This window comes from Macaca fascicularis, chromosome 6, assembly GCF_037993035.2.
Source record: "Macaca fascicularis isolate 582-1 chromosome 6, T2T-MFA8v1.1".
Taxonomy (NCBI): domain Eukaryota; kingdom Metazoa; phylum Chordata; class Mammalia; order Primates; family Cercopithecidae; genus Macaca; species Macaca fascicularis.
The window spans coordinates 77,800,096-77,815,576 of record NC_088380.1 but is presented as its reverse complement, the minus strand read 5'-3'; the positions used below and the strand labels follow the sequence as shown (position 1 = coordinate 77,815,576).

Below are 15,481 nucleotides of genomic sequence, written 5' to 3'. Positions count from 1 at the left end.
CCTGAGTACAGGAGTTCGAGACCACCCTGGACAACATGGCAAAACCCCGTCTCTACTAAAAATACAAAAATTAGCCAGGCATGGTGGCGCATGCCTGTAATCCCAGCTACTCGGGCAGCTGAGGCAGGAGAATCGCTTGAACCTGGGAGGCAGAGGTTGCAGTGAGCCAAGATCGTGCCACTGCACTCCAACCCCTGGGCAACAGACTGAGACTCCATCTCAAAAAAAAAAAAAAAAAAAGTCTTCAGAGCCCAGTGAGTATTGTCTATTCCCCAGGAGGTCCCCTGACCCAACCAGGAGGCTTTCCTTCTCTGAGCTCTTCCTATTATCTCTGTATTTTGTCCTATGTCATCTATCACACTCTGATGATGAGAGTTTTCTTTTGCTCTTCCTGGTAGGATAAGCAACCTCCCAACTAGGGTCTCAGCTACAGATTGTCTAAAACACCACAATATCATGCACCTCTTATGCCTTCTGGTAGCAGTAGCCCAAGAGTATTACTGTTTAATCCCTTTATTTAAAATATCAGATAGGCTACCTCTTTGCTAACAAAATAATGGGATAATCAGGCAGATATGCAAAGTAAAGGTACTGGGAAGAAGATATCAGGAAGAGAAACATTAAAAAGGAAGAAATAGACATAAAATATGAACTACTATAAGAGTCAGCATCTCTGGAACACCTGCTACACACTGGGTAATTGTATCAAACACTACTACTATTGTAGCTAACATAACTATGGTGCTTACTCTGAACCAGGCACTGTATGATTAATATTTATTAACACATTTCATCCCCAAAACAATTCCATTTGACAGATGAGGAAACTGCAGTGCTATTTAAGTAACTTCCCAAGGGCACACAGCTAATCAATGGTGGCTCTCTGCAGACACTCTGCTATGTAGTTCAAAGTCCTTTATGTAATAATTAGGGTTACCAAGTATCCTATTTTGAACCAAAGAAAATGGTATTTGAAAAATGTCTGGTATTTTTCCATTAAGAAGTTTCATTAATGTGTTACAGTGTGACTTGTACCTAGGTATGTTCACCCGCTTCCCGGCGCTGTCCTATTCACCCCTGGCAGTTTGCTGAGTCTTGCTGAGAAAACATTCATAGAACAGTAGATACATTATCTCATTTTGTTTAAGAGCACAACACTCAAGATACTCAAGACTCAAAGACCTAAAAGATAAACTAAGGTGTCAACTGCTATTTCTAGGTGATAGAATACAAGCAGTTTTTATTTTCAACTCTTTACTATCTGTAATTTCTAGATTTTTAACAATAACCATCTTTATATCTAAAGTAAGAGTCTGGAAAAGTCATATTTTTAAAATGTGCCTCTTATGTAAAGAAAAGCTGTGTGATTTTATGCAAAATGGTAGGTTATCAGTAAGTCGACCATATCAGATAATATATGTATAAATGTATTAACTGGAAACGTTTTACCCAAGCATATACAGAATTGTTTTTTAACCATCTGCCAAACTTACTCTCCATAATTGCATGAGTCATTATCATATTTGTTTTGTAGACAAGAAAGCTAAGGCCCAGGGAAAGTGATTAACCTGCCCGGGTTATTATATTAAGTGGTTGAACCAGAACGCAAACAGTCCTGACAGAGAGCAAAGCCCACCCGCTGCAGTATACAATCTCCCAAATTCCCTCATTCAAAGGGACCTTCACCAAGTTCTGAGGTTTATAGAAAGTCCTTTTCACCTATGGTCTTAGTGTGACCCAGAAGAAAGAAAAAACCTACCCTCGCAATGAAAGTGAACATTTATGAGCTGGGTGCAGTGGCTCATGCCTATAATCCCAGCACTTTGGGAGGCCAAGGTGGGAGGAATGCTTGAGCCCAGGAGTTCGAGACCAGCCTGGACAATACAGCGAGACCTTGTTTCTATAAAAAAATGAAACAAATTAGCTGGATGTGGTGGTGCATGTCTGTACATGCAAGCTACTCAGGAGGCTGAGGCAGGAGGATCACTTGAACCCAGCAGTTAGAAGCTGCAGTGAGCTATGTTCTTGTCACTGCACTCCAGCCTGGGTGAGACCCAGTCTCTAAAAATTGGGGTGGACAGGACATTTCCAAAGGCAAACTAGCATTCATCTCCTCGCCCATTCCTCTTCTAAGGTTCTCTCAGGATTTTTCCTGATATTAGTCTTGGCCGTACTCTTCTGAGCTGGATCTAAGGTTACAGAGAGGATCCATCCAAATTCCAAAATTATCCTCAGCCCAGGAATTTCCTGTGGGTCACATGTAAGCTAAAGTAACTCTGTAGATTTTAATACATAGCAAGAGTATCTGAGAGAACCCAGGGAACCTCCGTTCACCAAACTAGAGTCTCAATCCAAATACCCAATTCACCCTCAGAACTTACCTCACCTTCCTGGTGATCCTTTAACAAGAAAAGTGGTCCCTGGAAGGAGGTCAGGCCTCTCAGGGCAGTCCTGTTAGACACAGTAACAGCTAGGGACAAAGCCAGTGGATTCCAGAGGTGCTGGGAGTGAGAGCTGTTTCTCCAGCTCCTCCCTGCCCCCTGGAAAAGCACAGTTTAAACTCCCTCCTAAATAACAGGTACACTTAGGGTCTCTAAAACGAGATCCTTAAAAAAAAGTCCTATTCTGCTGTTTTGAAAGAACTAATCAAAATTATTGAAGAAGAAAATAAGCCTTTTCCCTTGTAATAGAGGAGAGACATAGAAGGGAGTCAGGAGAAGCAGGGTGAAATGCAGGCCTCTGAAAACAAAAACCAATCTTTCCAAGTCCTCACTCCTCATTGTAGTAGCACCAAGTAGCCTTCAAGAGTCCCTATGTTTATGTTTGGAAAAAGGACTCTTGAATGTATAAATAACTTTTTCTTTCCTTGCTTCCCTCACACAATCAAGCAGATATTCAGTCATGTGTGGTGTGTGGACTTTGGCATGATTAGATTTAATCAGCAAGCCCCTTCCTTCTGATGCAGTTCTCTAAGGCCTAAAGCAAATTAGTCCACATCAAGGAAAAACTGGCAAACTGAGGGGAGGAAAACCTGATATATAAAAACACCATGATAAAACCGAAAGACCTCAAATGAAGTGGCGGACTCTGATAAGACCACTTCAAGTGACTCTAAAAATACAAACTAATGAGGAAGATGCCCCATATGTCATCATCACAAAGAACTCTACAAATAAGTTAAATCCCCTATAATCTTATGGAAAGACACTGGCACACAAAAATATTTTGTTTCTTTATAATTCATGAGGAGCTCCATTCTCCAGTGCCCATCCCTACAGCCACATGTGTTTCAGGCCCCCTAAATATCCTCAAAAGTAATTGAGTTCTATAGACAAAAAACTATGCTAGCAAAATAGAGAATTCTCCATGGAAATGTATGTTTTTTCACTTATTTTTTATGTGTTCTCAATGGAAACATTTTGAATGAATGAATAAATGGACAAATGGATGAATGAATGATGAAAGCCAAGTACTACCTGGCGTTCCTCCAAATTGTTCTGTTTCTTCTGGTTGAGAAGCCCTACTTAATTCCTGAATCCTGTTTCATTATCCTGCGCAAGTCGGAAACACCACCGGGTAGGTAGGGATGAATGAGAGCTGGATGTGAGAGTTGTCAACATTCTTAACCAGGACGCTCCATTGTCAGGAACGTCACAGACCAGACAGATGAGACAAGTGATTTCCCTGCCTCTGCGGAACAGTGTGAAATAAGCTGGGGGCTACTCTGAGGGCCGGTGGGTTTTTCCTGCTTCCGTCTGGGGCTCTGCAGTAGATCCCTTTGCAGGCTACCCCACACTATCATGAGGACGACCGTTACCCAAGCACACTTGCAGGAAGAGCAAGGTCAAGCAGCGGGGCCAGGCTCAGCTTTCCTGGGCCACTCTCAGGTGCCTACATGGTGAGAATGGGATCCCATAAATCCCGAAGGCCTCGGAGAAGAACAGGAAGTGGCCTGAATTGAGCGCTTGTGGCCTGTCGTGAGGCCCACCACGGTGCAAAGGAAGAGACCAGATGGCAGACGTTTCTGGGGGAAGCATCTGGGTCAGCAGCCAGGGGAAGAGAGTCCAAGGTTTCTGTAGCGGAAGAGCCAGGGTGGGGCCAAGTCAGGGTGAAGCCAGAAGGAGAATCACCAGGTCCTGACTAGCACCACAATCCCAGCTGCTGACCTTTATCACAGATGCCAGAACACCCAGTAATAAAGCACTCATGCCTTAGGGAAGAGCCTAGACCAGTCAAGCCACAGCAGAACCCAGGAGGACCCAGGAGGTGCAGTGTAGATTGAAGGATTGGGACTTTCCATCCCTCCACCTCCACCCCCCGCCATTAACCTCCACTATCGCCAGGAAATCACATTCAACAGCAGCTTGACAAGGAAGAGTAGGAGAGGGAAAAAACTTGAGACACTGAATATTTTACGTAAAGACACTGATCAGTCACCAAAAATGACTATTTAGATTATTGTATCAGACCAAGTTTTCTATATTAGACTAAAATATATCCTTTCCCCTCCCCTGCCCCACTGCCTATAGAGTGGGACCCCATGAAGATGATCAGATCAATTGTAGATAAAGACTATCTGGGTGTAGCGTGGGTAAATTTGTGCCACGAGACACTTTCAATATTTACTGACTACTTTCTGGGATCCAAGTGCTGCCAGAGATGTGATAACAGGCTCGCTGCCTTCAAAGAATTCAGTGTCTTAGGATATAGAGGTTTAATAACAGCTGTAATACAGTAATGAGACGGCCTTTCCTAAACATATACACAAGGCAGAGTGGCACTGGAGTTACAATGCTGAACTCCAAGGGAATTCAGAGAATGCCTCTTGGAAAAAAGGACACTCAAGCTGCATCTTAAACAGCAAATTGGAGATTAATAGTTAAAAGTGGGATAAATATTCACTTGTATTTGCTAAAACAAACATAAAAGAGTGAGGGAGGAGATTTATGGAAGGCATGTGAGGGTGGCTCACAAACCTAAAAGAATTAAGCATCCAAGTCTTGAGAGGTAGGAACCTGGGCAGCAACAAGGGCCTGGAACCCAGGTAGGACCCTCTCACTCATCTACTTCTCATGTTTGCAGTATTTCCTCCTACTACAGGCTGGTTTCTTCCAGCTAAAGGTTTTCACTCCAATCTATCCAGCATTGCCACCCAAAAAAGAAGACATTGCCCACCAACCTCCAGTTTGAATAATCCCAGGGAAGGATTCTGATTGGCTATGATTAAACCATGTGCCCAACCCGGGCCAATCATTGTGAACCAGGCAGGAGGAGTGCTGTGATTGGCCTAGTCTGGGTGGGATGCCCATCCCGCTGCACTCAGCAAGGCAAAGTTACGTGAGAAGTCGGTAGCAACATTTGGACGTATGGCCAGAGTAACGGAGGGGCCACTTCCTAAAGAGCAAAGGGAAGAAACATACTAAGCACGCAAAACTAACCATCCAGGCCAGCACAACATTTGGCACCTCTCTACATTTCTGTATCGCCATGAATCAACAGGCCACAAGGCTAGGCTATTTTCTATCACTTTGATACATTCTGTGTATATCTGACTCTGTCCTTTGCTTAGAAGGAACATCCTGCCATTAAAACCCCACCAAGCTCACCACAGCCTTACAGGCTATTGAAATGACATTCTTTTCATGATACCCCCAACTTGAACTGGTCTCTTTGCCTTGAACTTTGACGGTAATTTTTCCTGATCTCTCCTATGGGACTTAATCACTTTCTACCTTACTTAATTAATGTATCTGAATAAATAATCATTTGTCCTTCCCTAAAACCAGGAGTGATGGAGAGGAGTCCCCTGAACAAGAATACAGTTAATGATAATACTGTCTCCCTTCCACCTGCAGAGATTAACGGAGAACGATACCTTGTCCAAGAATTTGAGCAGCCAAAAATAAACAAAAATTTACTTTCAAAAATTTGGCAAAGCATTTGTTTAACTAAAGGGAGCTTTGAGGGTATTCAGCTATGTTGTTTGGCGAAGGGTTTGCAACGGGTCTCCTCTACTCCGCTGACAATGGTAGACCTCTAGGCAGAGTCTGGAATTGAAACGGCTCTGTATGAGGTTAAACACTCTCTTCATTGAGAGCCAAAGAAATCTTAGCAGGTTATGTCACCTTTAGGAAAATGTTTCTCTTCCTTAATAAGGATTTCTCTAGTGACTTACTCATCCTGTGGTATTCAGCTATCATTTGGGGAGTTTTTAGACTGAATACACACACGCATGTGTACATCTGATGTATCATCCACATGCATGTGTACATCTGATGAAACTTGACAAAATGGAGGAAGGGAAAGAAAAAAAGACAAATAAGTCCATGAGAAAAAAGTATCTCACCTTTAAAAATCATTAACATTTCTAAAATGCCATCATACCTCCACCTACTTACTGTGTCAAGGATTATTTTTTCAGATTAGGTGCCTGCCCTCTAAACATGAAATGAGCTCATGAAATAGGCCAAAACAATGGTCTCAGGGTCTTAGGTCTCCATTCCAAGCATGCTAAATCTCTCTAACTGTATCTTTTTGTCTGGGATAAACCTGTAAACCTTCCAGGCCACAGTGGAAAGCACTCCCAGCCCCTTTTTTTTTCCCAATTCATCCTGTCTCTTCCTCTCCTAAGCCAACCATCCTGTGCTCCAGGCATCTGTGCATCTGTTCCCAATCCCAATCCAATGATGTATTTAAGTACTGTATCTGTGTATAGGAGGAAGGTATCAAGATGCAGAAACAACCCTACCATCTTGCTCCTCCAGAGTCTCCCCCTGTCAATTCTCCTCCTAGTAAAGATACACAAAGGAGAGGGAGGAGCTAAGATGGGGAGGCACGATGGCACCTTTTGAACCCAAGGTAGCTACCTATTGAAGTTTACCATCCCTTACCTCTACTAAGAGGTGGTGAAACATACCAGGAAGAACAAAGCCTTTTGAGTGTCCCGGTTCTTGGCCTGGCTCTGCTATTTATTAGCTCTAATTTGTGGCAACTCATTTCTCCTCTCTGAGCCTTGGAGTCCCCAACTAATAAATGAAGATGACAAACACATCTAATATACAGGTCTTTTACAAGACAACATGTGCAAAAAACACATTATTCATATGTCATTTTTCACTTCTTCTCCTTCTTGATTCTACCTTGGTTACTGTTCCCTATTGTCCTGGTATGACTTTGGGAATAACTGTAAAACTCAGCCTCAGTTTCTTCACCTATGAAACAGAGACAATATCTGTATTACAGAGTTATTTTGGGACTCATATATCATAGATATAAAGCATATACGATAGCTTAGTAAAGAGTAGTTATGATTAATAGGGTACCATATAAATATTAGTTATTTTTATTATTATTAGAGAAAATACAGTGCTATCTAAGCTCTCCAAGGTTGTCAAGCTTTCTGGTATGCATCGCCCTCTTTGGCAACTGTAGCCTGGTTTTGCACCAGCAAAAAGAAAAAAGAGAGAAAAAAAATGTTCACACTATGTGTCATTGGAGAGGTAGCATATGATATAAACTGGGGAAGGAGAGAACAAGAGAAGTTGCACAAGTGGATAAAAGGCATAAAAGAATGATTTCAACATTTCCTGGGGCCTAATGATTTATACTAAAGTATGCATTTTAAAGACTGAATGACAATTATGAGAACCTTGGGTAAAGCCTAATTCCTACATTTTTCAACCCTTGATTAATAAGCAATAAATTTGTTGACTGAATCTCCTACTTAAAAAAAAAAAAAAAAGAAAAGAAAAGAAAATCAGGCATTCCTGGAGCCCTTCAAGTGGAACAGTAATGGATTCTGGCCCACTCCAATCATTAACTGCTGGGCTGCTAGTACAGCCTTTCCTGGCGCTACCTATGAAAGGAACAAGCCAACTTTTGGGAACCCTAGGAGTACATTTTGGGCAGCCTGGTTTTAACTGCTTTCATCGTGCTCCGTGCTGGACATGGGTCTTTTCCAAAGGCCCTGCTTCCAAGTCACATCCTCTTATCTTCCCTCTGAAGGGGTGAGGATAAGAAAGTACTAGATATACTTTTTAATTGAAATATGGTATTAGTGAGTTTCTGCTAATGTTATTTTCCTCTTGTTACCAATCCTTGCTCTAAATTTTGACATCACTCCCTCCACAAGCCAGTAATATATATGTGTCTGGGTTTCTATCAAAAAAATAGTGAAAACTAGGACAGGAGGAGATATTAAACAAAGGAAATACTTGACAATGGCGGTCAGGACAAGGAAAGAACAAGAGAGAACATCAGACACTATTTCTGATCAAATTCAAGAGAGGTTTGCCAATAAGCCAGTAATTCCAAGCCCTCAAAGCCACCTTCATGATTTCTCGGGTGACTTGAACCTACATCTGAGAATGATGTTGGTGGTGATTAGAAGGAAGGGAAGAATGATTAAGAAATTCAAGCCACCTCAGTTCTGAAGACTGACAAAAATTCTTATGATATCCTTTAAGCAACAAGAGACCACAGTTCCCAAATGGCCATCAGGCTAAAAAACCAAGTCCCTTGGCATTTCTTCCACTATATGGAGGGGGCATGTCTGAGTCCTGGGAGATGGGTCCCCACATTAAGATCCCTGTAAGCAGAGACAGCATCTGTCAGGGTCATTACTTCACCATACCCTCAAGAACAGTGCCTGCCACCCCCTACCCCAGATGTTTGTTGAACATATGAATAATGCCCCCTTACATCACTGTTGCCCTCATCTGTCAAATGAGGGAATTGGACCAGATTGTCTCTAAGGCCCTTTAGGCTCTAAGGATCTGTGATTCTGGGACTCCGTCCAGCTAGCATTACAGCATGACCAAACCCACTCTTCATAACTAAATCACCATGATTTCATAAAGAACATAAGTGTGGAACATGGTCTAACAATCCCCACCTCTCTGCTACCAACCTAATTTTCACTCATCTTTTATCAGTGGCAAATAGTTAATCATTTCCATATCCCAGGTACCTGCTTTCACTTGAATCATGTTTAATTTATACATAGCTATGCTATGACTTTCTGTTGCAGCTCATACTAGCCATGCTTCAACTTTGGATTTAAAAGGAGAGCATGATGAATGCATTCCCTACAACTCCAACAGACTCTCAAAGCTCTCCACTGGCCTCCTCATCATTAATCCCATGTCCCTCTAGTGTTAGGCCACCCAGGTCCCAACAACGTTGGGCCACATAAATACAAAACTAAATAAAGCAGATTACACCCCAAATTTAACTGGGTTAGAATTGACACAGAGATTTGGTAGACTCTACAGAACGGTACCTACCCTCTAGAAGCTTTCAATGTACCAGAACTAATAATATTCACTCCAAAGTAATAATAACTTTGTGTATCTCCTCTCTCAAAAACAATTTACATGGTTTTTTATTTACTATTTGGGAATAATTTTGAACTTACAGAAAAGCTAAAGGATATCCACTAATTTTTTTTAAGCTGAAAGAGTAACAGCAGCACAAAAAAAATAGCAATATATACTATTTACCCAGATTTACATATTGTTAACATTTTACTCCATTTTCTATTTGTGTACAAGCTTGTTTTATAAGCACATGCTTGTACTGTTTTTTATATATATATACACACACACACACACATATGATTCACCCCCTGAATCATTTAATAGTAAGTTACATATATCATGGCCTTTTAATATACGACTGTATCCACCAAAGATATACAGTCTTTTGTATTGAAATTTTTTTCAATCTGTTCCTTATAACATCTATAAAATCAATAAAATAGAAAAATCAATTTTCTTAGATAAAAAAATAAATTTTTAAAACATTAATTTTAATGTCTTAAAATAGTATATTGAATATAAGCTATTCAAGTCTTCAATGATAGAATTTGAAGGATGGCAGCTGAGCAACATGAAAAATGTGTTCAGGCTGAGTCTTTCTACTAGCCCTAGATGGTAAGCACATCTTATTCCTGGGGTTGGCCTTGGTCTAAGCTAAAGAGCAAACAAGCCAAATAAACACTTCTATTTTATTTCAGAAGGAAGAAAGAAGATGCTCGAAGCTAGGCTGGTATGCTGCCAACTGCTCGTGTCCATCCTCCTCTGGGAGAAGCACAGGGTGACAGGGTAAGCCATCCTGCTCCCTAGGACAGGTATGCTCCCGAAGGACAGTGCTGCAGAGGCAACCCGCTTAGAAACACCTTTCCTGCTTGTAAGTTTATGAAAATGTTCCTTTTCTCCTTGAATTAAAAACATAACCACACGCGTCCCTGCACAAGACAAGAAAGGGGAAGGATTACACACTATCTTATTTTTTTAAACCTCAGAAGGCAATAATCACCGCCAGCTAAGCCCAGCCGAGGATGGGACAACAGTTTCTCAGGGTACCGCTTCTGCACCCTAACACCAGCTTGCCCCTTGTTTCCATGGCCCACACTACAACAAGAATGAGCTTTAAGTAAGAGAGAATAAGCAATGCAAACCCATTATATTATCAATCATGCTCAGATAAATGGCTCTTCTTCCTTCAGCAGTAAAGGATTTTACTTACTTGATAATTATTTTTGGTAAACTATTTAATATGTGACTATATTCTCTGAAGATATACAGGCTTTTGTGTTGAAAGTATTTTTTTCAAATCCTTTCCTTATAACATCTATAAAATCAATAAAATAGTATAAAATAGAAAAATTTTCTTAATTACAAAAAAATTTTTTTAATTACTATACACTTGAAAACTAAAACAAAAGATGCAGAAACTGGGTATGAAACACATGCGTATTCTCTGCAAATCTCACAAAGACTGAACATGTTTAAATCAACAGGACTCTTTATTGTCAAGGTAACTCCAAGGTAATTCTGATTTAAGTGAATCCAAAACATTTACCTTATACTAAACTCCCTTCTTTCTTTTTTTTTAAAAAGAGAATTGCACATACATAATAACACCAAGGTAGGTAGATTCGAAGTGAAAGGAACATAAGAATTAGTAGGTTTGCCTCAGAAACCTGTATGTATCGGTACAGCGAGAGTTTTATAAAGGCACGTATAAACACGCGCTACATTGGAAAAACAGTCTGGCAAAGAAACAAGGAAAAGAAAGGTAAGAATAGAATGTCTCGTTTTGCCCATGAAAGAAAGAAAAGATACTGCAATCTACCTTGTTTGGGCGTCCTTCTTCGAATCTTCATTTTGGGAAAGGAAGGCCACGAGTAGTTAAAAGGTGAGTCCGAGTCAGAATCCATCTTTTTGTTTTGGTGAAATCAACAGATGAAACAGTAGAGACTCGGGAAGAACTCGGGGCGTCCCCAGTCAGGAGGCAAGCCTCCCGTGTGATGTAAAGGGAAGGAATGAGACTGGATGAAATAGCTCCTGCACACCAGGGAGGGAAAGGCAATAAATGTTTTGCTTCCTTCGGGCATTCAAGCGTGTAGACCGACAAGGAGGCTGTAAATATTAAAGCCAAACTAGGGAAGTAAAGGAGGGAGAAGGCGGGGAGCTAAGAGTGGCTCAAACACTGCAGTCCACTTATTCAAAAGGTCATTGGGAGCAAATGAATCATTAACTCCCCTCTTCTCGTTGCTGGAAATGGAAATGAAGGAGGACGGTAACTGGGAATTAAAAGAGAGCTGCCTGTGATTGAAGAAAAGCCCCCGAATGCAGGCTTGTTTTGAGTGAGAGTATCGCTTCTCGGAAGAGCCACCCAGTGCTGTGTTAGATAAAGGTTGAGGTTTATGTGTGTGGACAGCCAGAAAGCTTGATCCCCAGGCAAATGAAGGGCAGCAGACTCCAGGAAGAGCTCTTTCCAGAGCAGACTGTTCTTTCATACCATTGGCAGCTTGGGCAGCTTTTCGGATCTAAGAACCAAAACAGCTCTGATCATTCATTTAAGAATCCAGTCTCACCACCCTTTTAATCCTAATGTGGTTGGAAGTTTTAACTTTTATATAGATTGTACTCGTTTCATTAGATTCATACAAAGTTATCTGCCACTGTTTAGCACAATTGGGGTATTTCCATATTGGTCCTGTCACCAAGTTTGGCCGTCAATCATCAGGATTTTGGCGCCTTTATAGCTCTGATCTAAACTTTCAGTCCATCTCAATAGAGTTGGTGACTAATTTACCACAAACCAACAGTTCTTGCAGTCTCCCTGAACAATTCTCCAGTAATTAGCATTCAGGAGAAGCTCATTACTGCCTCCCCATAAATCGTGGCACTGCTCAGGCTCACTTCTCCGCTTCCTATAGGCACATAGATATGCATGCCCCAAAGAAGCTCAAGCACAACAGCCGAGATCTGCAGTGGGAAAAAAAAGATATCCCAAATGTTATCAGGGAGTCTCTTTTAAGCATTTCTTTTAGTAGAAACGATAGCAAGAAATGTTTGTTTTGTTTTGTGAGGTCACCTGATGTCCAAATAAACTAAAGGACATTGGAAATAATATGAGGATCCATTAAGTCTGCAGATTTAGAAGCTGACAGTATGTGTCTTAATTAACATTCATTTCTTTGCTTCAATTATTTCCTAAATTGTCAGTACTACTGTGCCACGCTGTGCAAGAAAATAGCTGCATAGCCTGCTCCATGGAAGCTAATCCTGTCTGATTGGATAGGGGTTGAGTGCGGGCTACAGGGAGAAGAGGAGAAAGGGGAGAGACTACTTAATTTCAAATTTAAATCAAAATCAGAATTACATAAATCACTGCTGTGTTTTTATATAGTTTGTCACATAAACATACAACTAAAACAAAATACAACTATAGTTACAAACATTGCAACTAAGTGGAAAGAAATATTGATACATTTTCTATTTTGTGGCTTTTTTTTTTTTTTTTTTTTTTTTTTTTTTTGAGACAGGCTCACTCTGTCACCCAGGCTGGAGTGCAGTGGCAGGATCTTGGCTCACTTCAACCTCTGCCTCCTGGGTTCAAGCAATTCTCCTGCCTCAGCCTCCTGAATAGTCGCATCTACAGGCATGCGCCACCACACCCGGCTACTTTTTGTATTTTTAGTAGAGATGTGTTATTGCTATGTCAGCCAGGCTGGTCTCGAACTCCTGACCTCAGGTGATCCACCCACCTTGGCCTCCCAAAGTGCTGAGATTACAGGCAGAGCCACCGTGCCAAGCCTCTGGCTTTTAATTTGATGAATAAGTACATATTATTCTCAACCAGCTGGGTATAATTATAAGAATATGTAACTTTCAGCCCTTATATCCAGTAAAAGAGTTTTAGTCCATATGGATCTTTAATTAGAAAATATACCAAATCTTGTGGAAGAGTATTTACATTCACTCTCAATTTTAGAGCACAAAATGGTGCCCAGGATGCTGTAGGCAGTTGCTGAAGGAATTAATGATTTACAATAGTCAGTCTCCCATATAAATGACCTTTACCCTGTGGATGAAGAACCTGTACATGACAACTGATTAAAAACACATATTTTGACAAAAACATCTACAAGAACTATTATAAAGTATTTAGAATATATATTTGTGTTTTGTTTAGCACAACAGTTGTCAAAAGAATAGTACTTCTGGGTAGAGAAAATCCATTGTTCTGAGGCTGCAGGCAATGATGAGAGTGTGCATAAGTCTATGGCCCTTTGGCTGCTTCTAAGTTGTCTGTAGACCAAGGAAAGGGGACCTTCACTAGTGTGGACAATCACCAAACCAAAATACTGTTGGATCAGGAGATGTTATTACTTTTCTTCAGCTCTACTTGTTACCATTAAAGAATCCTTTGAAATGCAACATTTCCGAGGTGGTTAGAAATACTAAAGTCCTCATCCTGAATTGGTGGGAGTGGGTTTTGTAGCTCCTAGCTACACAGCCCATGTTAAACCTCTACTACACTATCCCCTTAACTAAAGGTACAGGAACACTTTACTTCTTACAGTTGACTGATGCTATGGGAAAGAGGGAGACATGTTTCTTATTAAATTACAAACAGAACGAAAGTAATACAATCTATAGGGGCTCCCTAACTTGTTTTATTAAGTTGGTCAGAAATGCGACAAAGTGTTCAGAAGGCTACAAATGTAGAGAAAGCAGAATCGGGGGCAGAATTTCTCAGAGGCATCAGAATGGAGGTAGGGGCCTAAGGGAAAACTGTTCATTGTAAATGCAGATTATGAGATTCCCATCCCAGGTGTGTTGAATCAGTCTCTCTGAGGGTGGCCCAGGAACCTGCAATAATTTACAACAGGCACCATCCCTATCCCAAGCAATTCTTATGCCTATAGAAGTTTTAGAGTCACTCAACTAGGAGGTAGATAAACCCCACATCAGCAAGTTACTGGAATAGGCTGTTCCTCCTATGACTACTAGTGACAGGTCAGAAGAACTTCAGGGCAATACAGACAAAGAGAGAGACGAAAAAACTCCATAAAAAGTATTTCTATTAGTTGAGATTCCAGACAGATTCATCCTGATCTAATTCTCCCAAATGCAGTCCTTGTTGACCAATTACATATCAAGTGATTCTTGATGTCAAAATTATTCTGAAATAGTATTGAACAACTTAACTAATACATGTGAGACACCCAACTGATATATGTGAAAATACCTCAGATATCAAAAGAAGAGACTTTCCAATGTCCTCATTTGCTTCACTATTTTTCAGTGTTTTCTAAATAATAAAATGATTTCTACTGACCAGCCATGTTTGCACAGCCCCTTTTATTTTTAGGCCAGCTTACTTCCTTGCTCACCAACACATTTCTTCTGAAGATGTGGGTCATTTATTCTCCTTGTTTTCTATAGTAATTGAGGTGGGTATTTTTTTTTCCATTTTATCAATATAATTGCATTCAAATTAATTCAAGATGTTATTTACATCTCATTCATATTCAACAGGTGACTGTTACTGGCTGATTGCAATTGCAGACAGCAGAATTCAATGACATATCCCCCAGGCCACCCTTTCACCATATATCATACAACCATTACCATGTAAGAGTATGAATGCTTTCACAGAAGATACCTTCACCTGAATATGCCTCCTTTAATTAGAAAATTCTTCACCTAGAAAAGAACTTCCATGAGGTTATAATTATTTAGGGAAGATGCTGCCGCCTTGAAGTTTCAGCTTTCTAAAAGACCCACATAAAAAAACTTTCCTTGATCTTCATTTAGACATTAACCTGCCTTTCAACCTTGATGAAATTAAATCTCAAAGAAGTATTTACAGTTTGGTCTGAATTACAGTATTTGTACAGTTTTCTCATCTTCCAGGGGGACCCAAAATTCTTAGTGGGCAAGAACTGTGTCACATTTTTAATGCACCACAAGCTAAAAAGAAAAATCATGGGTTTGGGAAACACAGATATCTGGACTCAGATAATGGCTCCATCACTTAGTGGCCCTAAACAAGTCATTCACATTTTCTGAGATTTAGTTGTCTCATAGCGAATGGAATCATAACACCTGTACTTTAAAGGGTTATTGTGAGGATCCAATGAGATTATAACAGTGAAGAACTTAACATAAGTAAATTTTCAACA

The 15,481-nt window shown here is 40.5% G+C and overlaps 1 protein-coding gene across 4 annotated transcripts in view; it reads right to left on the bottom strand.

Moving 5' to 3' along the window:
• The window catches only part of ARHGEF28 (Rho guanine nucleotide exchange factor 28), a 311,888-nt gene that overhangs the window by 112,327 nt on the left and 184,080 nt on the right, over positions 1-15,481 (bottom strand). Inside the window, exon 1 of one of the 4 annotated variants that reach the window (XM_005557144.5) lies at positions 11,137-11,328. The exons of the other annotated variants lie outside the window; for them this stretch is intronic. Within the exon in view, the coding sequence (XP_005557201.3) occupies positions 11,137-11,221 (85 nt within the window). The 5' untranslated portion in view covers positions 11,222-11,328. Of the gene's footprint in view, positions 1-11,136; positions 11,329-15,481 lie in introns of those variants that run through there. 4 annotated transcript variants of the gene reach the window in all.